Consider the following 13,668-nt stretch of genomic DNA (forward strand, 5'->3'; position numbering starts at 1 on the left):
TTTAAATCTTGTTATTCCCAATGTAAATAAGTAGTATGATATATATATATATATATATATATATATATATATATATATATATATATGAGTCTGGAGACCTGGTAAAATGACTCGCGTAATAATTTTGAAGGATCTTTGTAAATATTAAGGGAATGAGATAACAATTAAGTAGTCTGAGGTAGAATAAGATATTAACAACAATAGTTAAGTGGAGGATAGTCAGCGTTTTATTTTATTATGACAAGTTGTGTTTATTCTTATAAGAGCATCTGACTCAGAAAAGGATAAGGAAGTTGTCCCTTAGTTTACTATTCATTTCAGATTACTTGAAAAGTTCGAGATGATCGCCTTAAATATATACTAACGCGACAGCCTAAAGACAAAATTTTCTCTCATTGTTGAGTGGTGTTGAACACATTAGTTTACGTACCATGTGGAATCTATGGAAGAAAGATAAGTGTAAATTGATGTCCGATCGTACACATCTATGTGAGGGTTGATTGGTTTCTAGTGACCCTCCTGACTTTGGGTGTTAAGGGATGTACTCAAAAGTTTAACCTCGGTTGTGAATAAAATGATGAAGTGTATCCAGTCAGCCAGAAGCGCTAAAGTAAATGAGAATGCAAATCTTCACTATGGGCTAGGATACTGTTGTGTTATTGTATGCTATATTGGTGTTTTTATCTTACCTCGTTTTAGTTGTATTATTAATGCTATTTGATTATCAGAATTTAGCCACGTCTCATTGGACAAAAAATAAAGGGTAATAATAGGGACGTCCAAAATTATATCCGAGTTTAACGACGTGGTAAAGTGAAGCGTCTATGATGTAGCTTGGCGTGCAGCTGTACTATTATTATAACTCTGGGGGCTTAATAACGAAACTACAAACGGTTTTTCGGACAGTTTTTTTATCGAAAACAAAACGGGAGTTGTATTGATACATATACTAACCCAGATGCATCCGTTTTTAGTACAAAATTAGTCATATGCATACGACGCATAATGCATATATCCGTCTCATATAGCTAGCCGATCGGTTTCGATTATCTGGCTACATCAGTTTTGTATTGCAGATTAGCGTAATACTGTGAGATGAGTAATTTAATCCAGAAATTTATTTGTAACGATCTATCACATTTTATATGACGAACAATATTGTGATATTATGTTGCTTGACTTCCAATTATTAAAGAACTAGAACTAGACGGGGCATTTGGTGTTTATATATATATATATATATATATATATATATATATATATGACCTCAATACGTTAGATACTGTGAATGTCATGGGTGTCAAGTTGAAGGCTATTCTGAAGGTTGTAGTTAACACTGTCACCGTTAAACAAAACTAAAACACAGATCCCATATAGTCGTGGGATAAGATCAACTAATATGATATTTCAAATTTCCTGTTGAGCATGCTTGTGTTGTTCCGTGGATCCAGTATTTTTTTGTTTGAAACCCCAGTGAAGAAATTCCGGAGAAATAACCTTCTACCATCATTAACATTCTCAATATATATCGTTGTTTTATATCTCTTCGTCACTATTATTTCTTCACTTGTAACTTGTATATTTCAAGAGTTAATTTTCACTTGTATACTCATTGAATAGTTACTAATTCTCATAGTAATTTGTAGAACAAGTTCACAATGTTACACATCAATCAGTTTTATTCTGTCCTATATGACTTAAACTGTTACACCATAGACTGAAGGAAAACAGTATTTAAAGCGAATATAATTAACGACTTATTTAGTAGAACACTGTCATTTTAAAATTTATGAAACAAACAAAAAAAATAATTGGAAATCCACCTGAATATCAACATGATTTAATTTATCCATATAAGCTGGATATGCTGGATAAATAGGTGAACTAGGATTCCAGTTGGGAGAGCTTTCTACTTTCTTATGTGGACTGTATACCGTAGATGCATTATCGCTAAAAGTAGAGATATATGCATAAACAAAATTTTGACAAAGTAATACTATTTTGGTTATACATTTCTTTCATATAAGACGTAAGAATACTAAGTAGTATATCTAGTTCAAAAGGTTTTGAATGATCGTTTTGAGAGGCCTACGGAGTTCAGTCTATGTTGAAATCGTTTTTCGTCACAGACTGATATGAACCAGAAATCCTTCCAAAGCAAAGAGTAATAACTAGCTGTTTTATCCTAGTTTGAAATCCCAAAGGGCTGACGACCCATTACTCCCCCAGGGAACAGACCAGAGTCTTTTAGGTCTCGTGGTAAGCACGCTATTTCTGAGTAGAGTTCAGTGACCCGTATTTCCAACTTAAAATTTATTCTATCAACTGAAGCAAGAAGTACATAAAATTACTAGACTTCATGGTCTAGTACACAAATCTGTAATGGTCATTAAGCTGTATCATGTATTTAGTAATATGTAATTCAAATGGCTGTCTTACCGACAGAATTGACATCATTGGATGTTTCATTCTTCACGAATTGAATATATCCTCACATTTATCTAGATCCGAAAGCTAAATGCATACTCTCACAGGCATATTCCATTCACATTTATTATTTTACTGGAGCATGGACACTTTAATTTACTGCGAACAAATGGAGTGATAAGATCAAATTATTTTTTTATTCACTGTATATTATTTACCAACGTCTTAGTGAGGTGTCAATATCATCCACCAAAACCCAGATTATCTGAAGTTCAATTGATAACTGCGTCGACAATGTCAAACTTTTTCTGAGAAATTATGTTACATTTCAATAAATACATTTTCGATATACGTTTGGAAACTTTCACTGCTAAAGAAACAAAATATACTGAAATACCCGTTTATTTCTTGGGGACTTGTCAACAATACGAAAAACAATAACAGAGTTTCTCAGTTTACATCAATGTACAGTTAATATATTTGAAATTTCAACATCTTCTGATGACGAATTTGTAGTTTTATTAGTACATTAGTGAATTCTTGATAACTAAAATTTTCCATATCTTTTGGTCTTTGAGTGAAAATTCAATTCCATCTACCGAGCTTCAACGGTGGAAACTCAGATAAGTAACTATACTATACTGATAACCAGTAAGTAGTTGAAGGGAGTTAGTAGATTAATATGCATTATGTTATCAAAGTATTTGTTTTACTATCCCAAAGTAAACGTTATAAGTGGAATTTTTTAGTCAATAAGGCCTTGACTGTACTACTAAGTTTCGTTTCTGTTGATCGATAAATCAGCATAATTGATTCATAAAGTGAATTATTTTCTTTGACATTTGATACCATTAACATTAGCTGATAAAAGCCATGGAGTAAAGAACAGCTGTTACTTCCTAGGTGAACAGCTAGTGGATACTATTTAGTGATGAATGCCACTTTTGAACTTCTTTTTTTGTATTAAATTTACCATCTATTGACGGTAAAAAGATTTATAGGATACTGTTTGGAAAATGCATTGATTAATTCTTCTGTTTTTATGGATTTGAATACAGTTAACATGCATCTTGTTATATTTATACCACATTTATAATATATTCTTATGTTGAGCCCTTGCGTATTTGATTATATTGTAGTTTTGTTAATAATGAAAGGTGGCCTTTCTACAGAAGCGTCATTTAATTTGCTGAACGAAATATATGAACAAAGATTCTTGTTGATTGACAACAATCACGAAAATATGAAACAGTGTCCACCACGACGTTAAGTCACATAGATTAATTACCAGACTACAGCTGGTATAGTTTGATCATCACTTGGGACTAGACAAAAATGACATAACCTAAGGTGGATGACTATCTAGAGGTTAGTCATTTGCTCAAAAAATAAAAGGTTCTAGGGTAGCCACTCAATGGTAGGTTCGTGGATGCGCACTGCTGCGTCTTATGCTAGGATAAAAATTGTCCAATATTTTCCGGTTTTCAATGATTGTCTAATCATGATCAATGAATGCTCTAATCCATGAAAATATACATTACAAAATCTCATTACTAAAACATGACATTGAATACGACTATGTGATCATTTAGATCCGAATGGTTACACGTGGACTAATCATCGTTGAATAACATCTACAGTAGGAGTGCTACTAAATGTTTTACATTAACGTAAGAAATCATTTGTAAGCTATAACACACGATAATCACCTATTTCAATCTTCATAGAGTCAGATTAAATGGTAACAATATAATAAATGAGAATTACTCAAAATTTTTAGACCCTTTTTTAACTCTCAGAAATTGATTTTCTAATTTAATTAGTGAAAAATCAACCAGTTACAACGGCTTATAACTACTACTGATGTCGGGGTATTTTAAGAAATGACATGAAACCTACCGAGAAAACCTTTGCAACTCAGAAAACTTACAATTTTTCAGTGTTATTCTTCTTTTTACAAACTATGATGGAGGTTTATTAGACAAGTAAACAGATAACACCATTCAGGAGCTTAAGTAATGAGTTCTGGCTGATGAAATGGAACTATATCATTAATAGGGATTACCACGAGTTGATTGAAATGGAATATATAGACTCTTGCATTCCAACTTAGTGATCTGAAGCTTTTTATTCTTGTCATAAAAGCTGAAAGTTCTTTCACGCTTACTACTCGGAAGTTTCAATTTCTACTTTCATGCTCGTCTAGTCGTTATTACTAACTCTATTGACTAAGTAGCAATTTGAACCTTAGCAAAACTGACTCGACATCAAAGGTACTGTGTTTTTATTACCTGGACGGAGTTGGTTGATATTGAACTACGAAGTTTTTCCCATGCTATTTGATATTTGTCAGTACCGCATAAATTTAACCTTGAGTAGATTGAGTCTATGGTAGATTCGAACTCGTATAAAACGGTTTTTCTGTCTGAGACGTCATATGACTGACCTCCTGTCTGACTAACATTCTATATCGATTGGTCACACTGACTGAATATTGGCTGGTTACTAGGCACCAAAGACTGAACGTGCATAAAATTTTACACTACTCAGTGACCATTCTAAATATTTACTTAGGTAGACAGAAATAATACAATAGAATAAGTGATCAAAACATGTTAACAAACCTGTTGTAAACATTTACACGTAGAGGTTGTACAACTCTACCTGAACCACGTGATATTGAATTGTACGAATTATATGATGGGTAGACTGATGAAGGTGTAATCGGTCTAACAGGTGATGAACTTGAATTGTATTGTTTAACTGGGTAGATACGTGTTGAGGTTCCATTGTATACTCGTCCAGATGTTATGTTCCCAGTTGAATGTGATTCTTGAACATGTATAGTTGCAGAGTATTGAGGATAGTTTTGTCTATTATTAGATTTTGGTTGCACATTATTGAAATAGTTTGAAGCAGCAGGTGGATTCTGTAAGCAGTAAGTTTCAAGAAAAATTGGTTTAGGTAGTAACTGTCCTCCGTATCAAACTTTTGTACAAATTAAAACAAATATTGATTCAATAAAGTTTATAATTACAATCAAGCTAATGAGCAAACCTTGATATATATATATATATACTAATACGAATATTACATAGGATTAACTTTCTAAACCATGTTGTATTCGACTAAACAGCCTATATTTTATGTCTCATAATCACTGTTTATCAAGATCTATCAATTAAGTTTTCAATGGTACCACTTTACCAAATAATTACACACTTCCTTTATACTAACACTGAAGTTCGGTGGCTGAAAGTAATCACAAAAACTCTAGATTCATAAGTCACATTTTTCTCTATTTTCTGGATTTTATTAATATTATCTCAGGAAATACGAGGTCTAAGTCTGAAGATATTTATTTTCCACTCTCAGTCATTGAATATTTCGTCTTGTTATGAAATTCAATAAGTTTGTCTTTATTTAATTTAGATCAAATGATTACTCACTTCGAACGCTAACAGTAGTGATCAATAAAAACATTTAGATAAGAAATTTTTGAAACCAAATATAAAACGTAACTGATAAAATACCGAAATAAGTAAGGTGGTCAACTAATGATCTCATATACGGTTTGGTATCTAGCTGAGAGAACAAAACTCCACCAAAATACTGTATTTGTACTTTTGTTAATAATGATTTCATGTCAAATGCACTACATATTATAATCAACTTAATGGATTCTCAAGTGCAAAATACAATATGACACTGTTCATGACCTAGTGACTGAATTGCTAGAAAACTAAATCAATTTTTTTCTATTCCCCACACCTAATGAAGATGATACATACAAACTGATTAGTACAATGTACCAGAAAACATATAAACAGTATATGTATTATGTAAAATCAGTGATATATGTAAATTACTGTTTTGTTAATCTGAACAAAGTAAACAGTCACAAAATTTGATATAAATAAGTCTAATTTCTGGGTATACGGGTGAAAACATTTAAATTTGGTTACAGACATAAAATTTCTTATCTTCCTAAACAAAAGGTGCAAAAATAATCAAATTTTATCCTAAATGTCCATGAATTTAGGTCATATATCGACACATTAACCCTAACAATATATATTCATAAGAAGTATATATATATATATATATATATATATATATATATATATATATAGCTTCATTTAAAAAGTAGCTATACAGATAAAAATCTATGCAAAGAATACAATGTACATTAATAACAAGGTTAGATAAGTAGTCTGATAACAAAGTATACGGATATTTTTGTTATATCTGAAAGTAAAAAAGCACACTATACATTCCATTCTACTTTTTAGTATGCGTACAATAAAGCATGTTGTGTTATAAAGATTTGAAATAAAATTTTTCGTCTATTTTGTCCATAATTTGTTAAAGTTACACTTTTGAATAACATATAATATTACAATACATACTATGTGATCATATAGTGATACTGTAGTGACCCTATTCAGAAACACTGAATAATTTTAGTAAAGAAACATCATAGTAAACATTTTGTCTATTGATTAGATGTCGATTATATTTGCAACATAACTGTTAAATAGTAAATTGGTCATTTAAAATGGACAACCTACAATAAGTTCATCTATCACATTTATATTGTAGTGAACGAGAACACAAGCGACAACGATCAAATGTATTTAAACATAAAATTACAGAACATTTTAGTAAATTCTGAGAACAATACAGTAAATACTTCATTTGTAAAATGTCAATCAATAGTCTCAGACTTCATTTTTCTTTCGTTTCCACATCAATCATTCTTTGTTCTCGTTCTCTTTTCTTTGACCTTCTTAACCTTCTGCTCCAGGCATTTCACTTTCGATTGATGAAACATACTATTTATATCTGTCGACATCAGTAGCACACACCATGATATGATCACATAAAATATAATTATGAATCGTAATGTTCCTTACAAAACTAACATTTTAATGAAAAAAGCAATTATTTGTTTGATATACATGCGAAGAGAATATGTGTAATTTTGGTCTTTGCGTGTTACATTAATGACTCCATGATCTATTATGTTACACTTAATAATAAAGCATACCAACTTACTACTGTTTTTAGAAACGTATACAATCAGTGAAGTACTGTACGTCGATATTTTAAAGTAAGTAAATTTACGATTTAGTGGATTCACCACTAGTTAGAATTGAAAACTTCAATAAATATTGTTGACCGTCAAAATCCGTTTTGAATAACTTAACATCAACATTTATTAATAAATAAAAAACTAGGTTTAAAACTGATCTCAGTTTTTGGAGAGGAATCACCAGATCATACCTAGTTTGCTGTTGGGTTAATTAGAAAGCTATTTGAGCATCTATCACTGATTCATTGTTTCATAATACATATTAAGGTAGAAACCTATCACCTTTATTCTTCACAAATATCAGGAATCCTTTAAGATCAGCTTTTTGAGCTATGAAGTTTTGGAACTTGGTTCACTCACTAAAGTAGTAACTTATTTTTTTTATCGAGTTATTTGTGACTAGATTTTGCATTGCGTAAGTACACTACTTCGTTAAATAACAAATTTTCCTGTTGCACACAACAAATTTTCGGAATGCACTATTAGTATGATATAAACAGTTAATAATTATAGGTAGCTTTGTTTTGTGAACAGCAGTTAATGTGGTCTATCAGAAAATATATTTACATCACATCTAAGTATTTCGTATTTTAGATATACGCATTATTAATGAATATTAACAATCAAATTGTTTAAATCCACTCATTCCAATTAGCTTAAATTTCAATAATGATAATTATGAGAAACTTTGAAGTTATCGTATTCAAAAGAATTTATCTTACTAGTTGTCTAGATCATTCACATTCATTAAATTGTGTATCAATAAAATAATATTTGAAGCAGATATGAAAAGGGTGAGTAACAACTGGAAAGAACTGGAAAGGATTGCCCAGGACAGGGTTGGATGGAGAATTCTGGTGTGCAGCCTATGCTCCTCCATGAGGGGTAACAGGCGTAAGTAAGTAAGTAAGTAAAATAATATTTATCACCAGAAATACGATTCTCACAAAAAATAATGACATCATGGTTACAAAATCAATAATTCTGTTAATTTACCTGATTGTAACGAGGTGAAGGTGGTCCAGCAACGTATTGAGTGAATTGTTGTTGAAATGATTTTTCTGATGGTCCAGTAGACAAACTGAATGTTTTAGTTGATCTTGATTTTACTGGTTCACTAGTATTAGTTGAACGATTTTCTCTAGCCCATGTTGGGGTTATTGGAGCATCCCATCCAAAGTTATTATCTGTTCCACCATATTCCGATTGAGTTTCATATCGATTATGAAAATTGTTTACATCGTTTCTTTTTCTTGGCACTGGACATGAACAAAAATTAACGTAATGATTATGATCATTTCACTTCTTGTAATAACGTAATTTTTCGGACCACTTTGATTACTTTTTACGGATTTAAATATAACTCGAAATAATAATTATTCAAAAAATTTGAATGATAACTATTCGAGAACCCTCTGTATGAACTACAGATACATATTTATGGTATACACATTTACATGTACCTATAGTCTGATTAAACTCAAAATGTAGGAAACACTGAACCTATATATGATCTCAATTGTTGCTCATTAACAAGGCGCTTTGCGAATCTTAATAAAACTGATGTTGCCTATAGATCCTGACCCACATTACTTGAAGATACTAGTGGTGATCTATTCCAACAATGATTTGCGTTCTGGAGAACTGAAATATTAATACTGTCGCACAGGTACACCTAGCTAAAGTATGCTAACTAACATGATACAGAAGTCGAAGGCTTTTAAAGGACTACCTACAACCAGTACGTTCTTGAGTCATTTTAACTAATGGCTATTGTGTGAATTGGCTGATGTGATTTGACTAGTATATATATATATATATATATATATATATATATATATATATCAACGCTTTTAAATCCTCGAATAGTTGTTACAACGAAGTATTGACACAAAGATTCTTATCATTTAAAATATTATTTATATTATTGAGCAATTCTGCCCAGAAAGTTGTAAAGAAAATGTTAATTCTTATCTGATATACTATGGGAATTAGTTCAAGGCAATAGAATTAGAAATTAAGCTATTCTAGTTCTATGAATTAGATTTATCATCAACCCAACTGCGTCACAAGGCAAGCCCTCACATGGAATCCTCAAGGCCAAAGGAGAAGAGGAAGACCAAAGAACACATTACGCCAAGTAACAGAAACAGATATGAGAAGAATGAACAACAGCTGGATAGAACTTGAAAGGAAGGGGGAGGACAGAGTAGGTTGGAGTATGCCGGTCGCCGGCGTATGCTACATTGGGAGTAACAGACGTAAGTAAGTAAGAAAGTAAACATTATGTTTGATCATGAACTTTCATATGGCATAATGTAAATTATTGATGCCTGTATTCAAAGAAGTTCAAATACTAACAAATCTGAATAAACAAAATAAAAGAATATTGAATTCATTCAAATTAAAGAGTCATTCTATTACAAATGAAAATTCTAGAAAATTATGACGTTGATATCATTTTGAAAATAAATAAAAAAAATACATAAATCTGTTTTGTTTCCTTTTTTCTTTCTTCATTTTAGATGTGTCCACTGAAAGAAATTCAATTTACGCAGATAGATTTTTTTTAAAAAAAAGAAAGAAAAAAGTGTAAATGTAAATGACATTTAAAATCTTTATGTTCCCCATTGAACTATTTTAAATATCAAGTATTTACTTGCATGATTATATCTATATCGCTTATTGTTTGTAAAGGATTGAATGTATTGTCTTCTTTAATATCTTTTAATTCTTTACTTATACTTTGTTATACTACTTACTACATTCTATTACTAATCTATACTTATTCTTATATACATTAATCTATCTATCTATCTATCTATCTATCTATCTATATATATATATATATATATATATATATATATATTCCTGTATATTTATATTTCATATTCTAGATATTCATATACAGATTCACTTATATTCAAAGATAAAGAAGAAAAAAAGATCACAGTTTTGTTAGATGGACGATAGAATAATGAATTGTGTTTTATTTATTTCTATGTATATATCTATACCATATAAAGTATAATTTAATAAATTTAAACAAAATTATTTGATTCGGATGATAAATTGAATAAATTCAATTTACCCATTTATCATTTTGTATATAACAATAATAATGTTATTATTATTATTATTATAAATACATACCCTTATCTACATTATATTACTAATAGATAACATACCTATCTATACACAACTACAAAATATAATAGGATGATTGAATAATCATTGAATATTATGATAGGTATCATATACATTTTAAAGCATTTCCTTTTCTAATCTATTTTAAATACTGTAATGTTATATAAATAGAGAAATCAATAAATTTATTTATTAATATATTGAAATATGAAAAAATTCTGGAAGAGGTGGAAAGTTTCATGTATCTGGAGTGTATCATCTGTGAACATGGAGGATATGATGCAGATGTAAAAGTGGGGAGTGGCAAAAACAAGAACAGCATTTTTACAGTTAAAGAATGTATGGAAATCAAAACAACTGTCAACCAATATCAAAGTGAGAATCTCCAATACAAACGTCAAGACAGTTCTACTGTACGGAGCTCAAACTTCAAGGACTACCATTTATTTATTTATTTAAACACATAAATATTGGTACAAGGAAGCACCAGATAAATATGCGCCTCACAAATCTCATTTGATTTGTATGAGGGCTGTGATACTGCCCAGGTGCCCAAACTGAAGCAGGTGGTTTTCTTAGGGGGCCACACCCCGAGCCTTTGACCTGAAGTTCTGATCCACAAGGCAGTGGAGCATCGTGAGGAGATGCAGTCTCATGGTAGCCGGTGACCAACGATTGGTTCATACGCCATTCGTTCCTTCAGGATACTGGAGCTCATGTGCACCATTGGTTTGGAATCAGGGTTTTCCAACTCCCCTAGGTGAACTTTCAATGTCCACTAACCCGGTTAAAGCGCCGGACATTCGCTTTTCGTCCTCTCAATTTAGTAAACAACACTCCCGCCACGAGAAGGTAGTGAGTAGGACTTCCCTGACAGAGGCTATATATTCGCTGGCCATGTGAGAGCATTTCGAGAGGGAGAGTGGACTCTCCCCACTCTTGGCCGTACCAGGGCATTTGGGGGACTACCATAACCACCATGAAAAATCTATTTATAAACAATTGTCTAAGCAAGATACTCAATGATCGTTGACTGGATACCAACAGCAACAGCCTACTGTGGGAGAGAACACATCAGCTTCCAGTTGAAGGGGAAATTAGGAAAAGATATTAGAAGTGTATAGGACACACATTGAGTAAATCATCAAACTGCATCATGAAGCAACCCCTAACTTGGAATCCTGAAGGGATGCGGAAAAGAAGAATGAACACAATGCATTAAGATTTAGAGACAGATAACCAAAACAAGAATAGCAAATGGAAACAACTGGAAATGAATGCCCAGGACAGAGTTGGATGGAGAATCCTGGTTAGTAGCCTATGTTTCCTCATGAGGGGTAACAGGCGTAAGTAGGTGTATTGAGACATGTTACTTGTGTATCAATCAGTTATTCGTTATCATTTGGAAAGTTATTTGATAAACATTAGTCATGAGTTTATTTTTGAGTGTAATATAATTGGATGTGTCGCCAAATTTCGTGGATTAGTTGAAGTTAGTCATTAGCGCTATTGGATACCGGCTTGCTCAGTGGTCTAGAGGTTAAGCGCTCGCATGCGAGACCGATAGGTCCTGGGTTCGAATCTCTCAAAACGGGATCGCGGATGCTCACTGTTGAGGAGTCCCATAATACGACGGAACAGCCATCCCATGCTTCCAGGTTTCCTATGATGGTCTAGCTTCAATTGATGGATGATCTCAACTATTAAAATTGTAATATATTTGTTAATTAAAAAGTAAACAAAATTATCTCGAATGTGATTATTTAAACTTATAAGTCACCTCACTGATTACATTTGATTTGTTCGAGGATCAACCAAAAAGCTTAATAACAAGTGCATAGATGGAAAAACTGTTTACGAGTTTATGGATAAAATATAACATTAATAAGAGACGGGAGAATAACGGTTTTAATAATAATAATGAGTGCCTTCATAGTGATTAGTAAAACATTTTAAATATCCACTCGCTTTCACGTTTTAATTGACATAAGTATTTCTAACTTATGAATTAATTTTAAGACTGTTTGCTTTTCTAATTTTGTTCCTTTCTAGTATGATAGTATAATCGTTATGGTTTTCACAAAGCTAGTTTGGTGAAAGTAGATTTTGAAACTATAGCCTACCTTTTTATTTGGAACCAATATAACCAATATAACTTTGAGAAAGCAGGGTGTTAAGTAATAAATTACATTATCATGTAGTTATTATAGAGCTGTAAATTAACTAAATTAGGATAACAATAAATAGTATTCAAGCGATTTAGACTCCCAATGCTATAAATAAACTCTAAGAATATGGACTGGTATTTCTTCTCATAAGTATTTAATATCCTTTTTCCCATAGTGATTATTTCACTTATCATGTTTTGTAATCAGTGTATTTTTTAATTGATATAAAAAAAGTTCACATTTACGGCGTTAATCAATAAAATAGAATAATTATTGTTCAAGAATTAAACTCACTTGTTAATGAATGTAGATAACCTCTTTGAATACTGGGTGGTTGACCTCCACCAAGAAAAAGTTTTCGTCTTTCACGAACTGGTAGATTCATAAAACTGTAATCAACTTCTTCTGGTTCAGCATCATTATTATCCTTAGCATTGACTGGTTTCTGTTGAGGTTGCTGCTAGATCAATTAATACAGAACAAAACAAATGAATTGCACACTTTCATATATATTCAATATATAAAACAATTTTTTTTTGTTTTCTTTGGGTATAAATTGTGTACCTCATGGGAAAATTTCATTCATGGAGTTCTTAGCCAAAATTATCAGGATATTTTAAACTCACGCCTATGTTAATGTCAATTTTAGTAGATTGTCATTGCCATTAAATTTAAGTAAATTCGATTTGTTTACTAAGATATATCCTCACTTTTTTCCTGTTGTTTTCCCGTCCAGATTCTTTTATTAATTCTGTTCTTCAGACTCCCTCAGTTCACAAAGTATCTTTAGCCTAAACATATACCTACCTAAGACTGAATATTACAATTATT

General features: G+C 31.5%; 1 protein-coding gene across 1 annotated transcript in view; it reads right to left on the reverse strand.

Moving 5' to 3' along the window:
- Positions 1-13,668, reverse strand: part of Smp_157670 (hypothetical protein) — a 43,167-nt gene that overhangs the window by 1,359 nt on the left and 28,140 nt on the right. Inside the window, exons 4-7 of the mRNA XM_018789485.1 lie at positions 13,132-13,294; positions 8,519-8,781; positions 5,052-5,356; positions 1,824-1,950 (exon numbers count right to left, since the gene is read on the reverse strand). Coding sequence (XP_018654924.1) covers positions 1,824-1,950; positions 5,052-5,356; positions 8,519-8,781; positions 13,132-13,294 — 858 coding nt within the window. The remainder of the gene's footprint in view (positions 1-1,823; positions 1,951-5,051; positions 5,357-8,518; positions 8,782-13,131; positions 13,295-13,668) is intronic.

Source organism: Schistosoma mansoni, chromosome W (assembly GCF_000237925.1).
Source record: "Schistosoma mansoni strain Puerto Rico chromosome W, complete genome".
NCBI classification, from domain to species: Eukaryota; Metazoa; Platyhelminthes; class Trematoda; order Strigeidida; family Schistosomatidae; genus Schistosoma; species Schistosoma mansoni.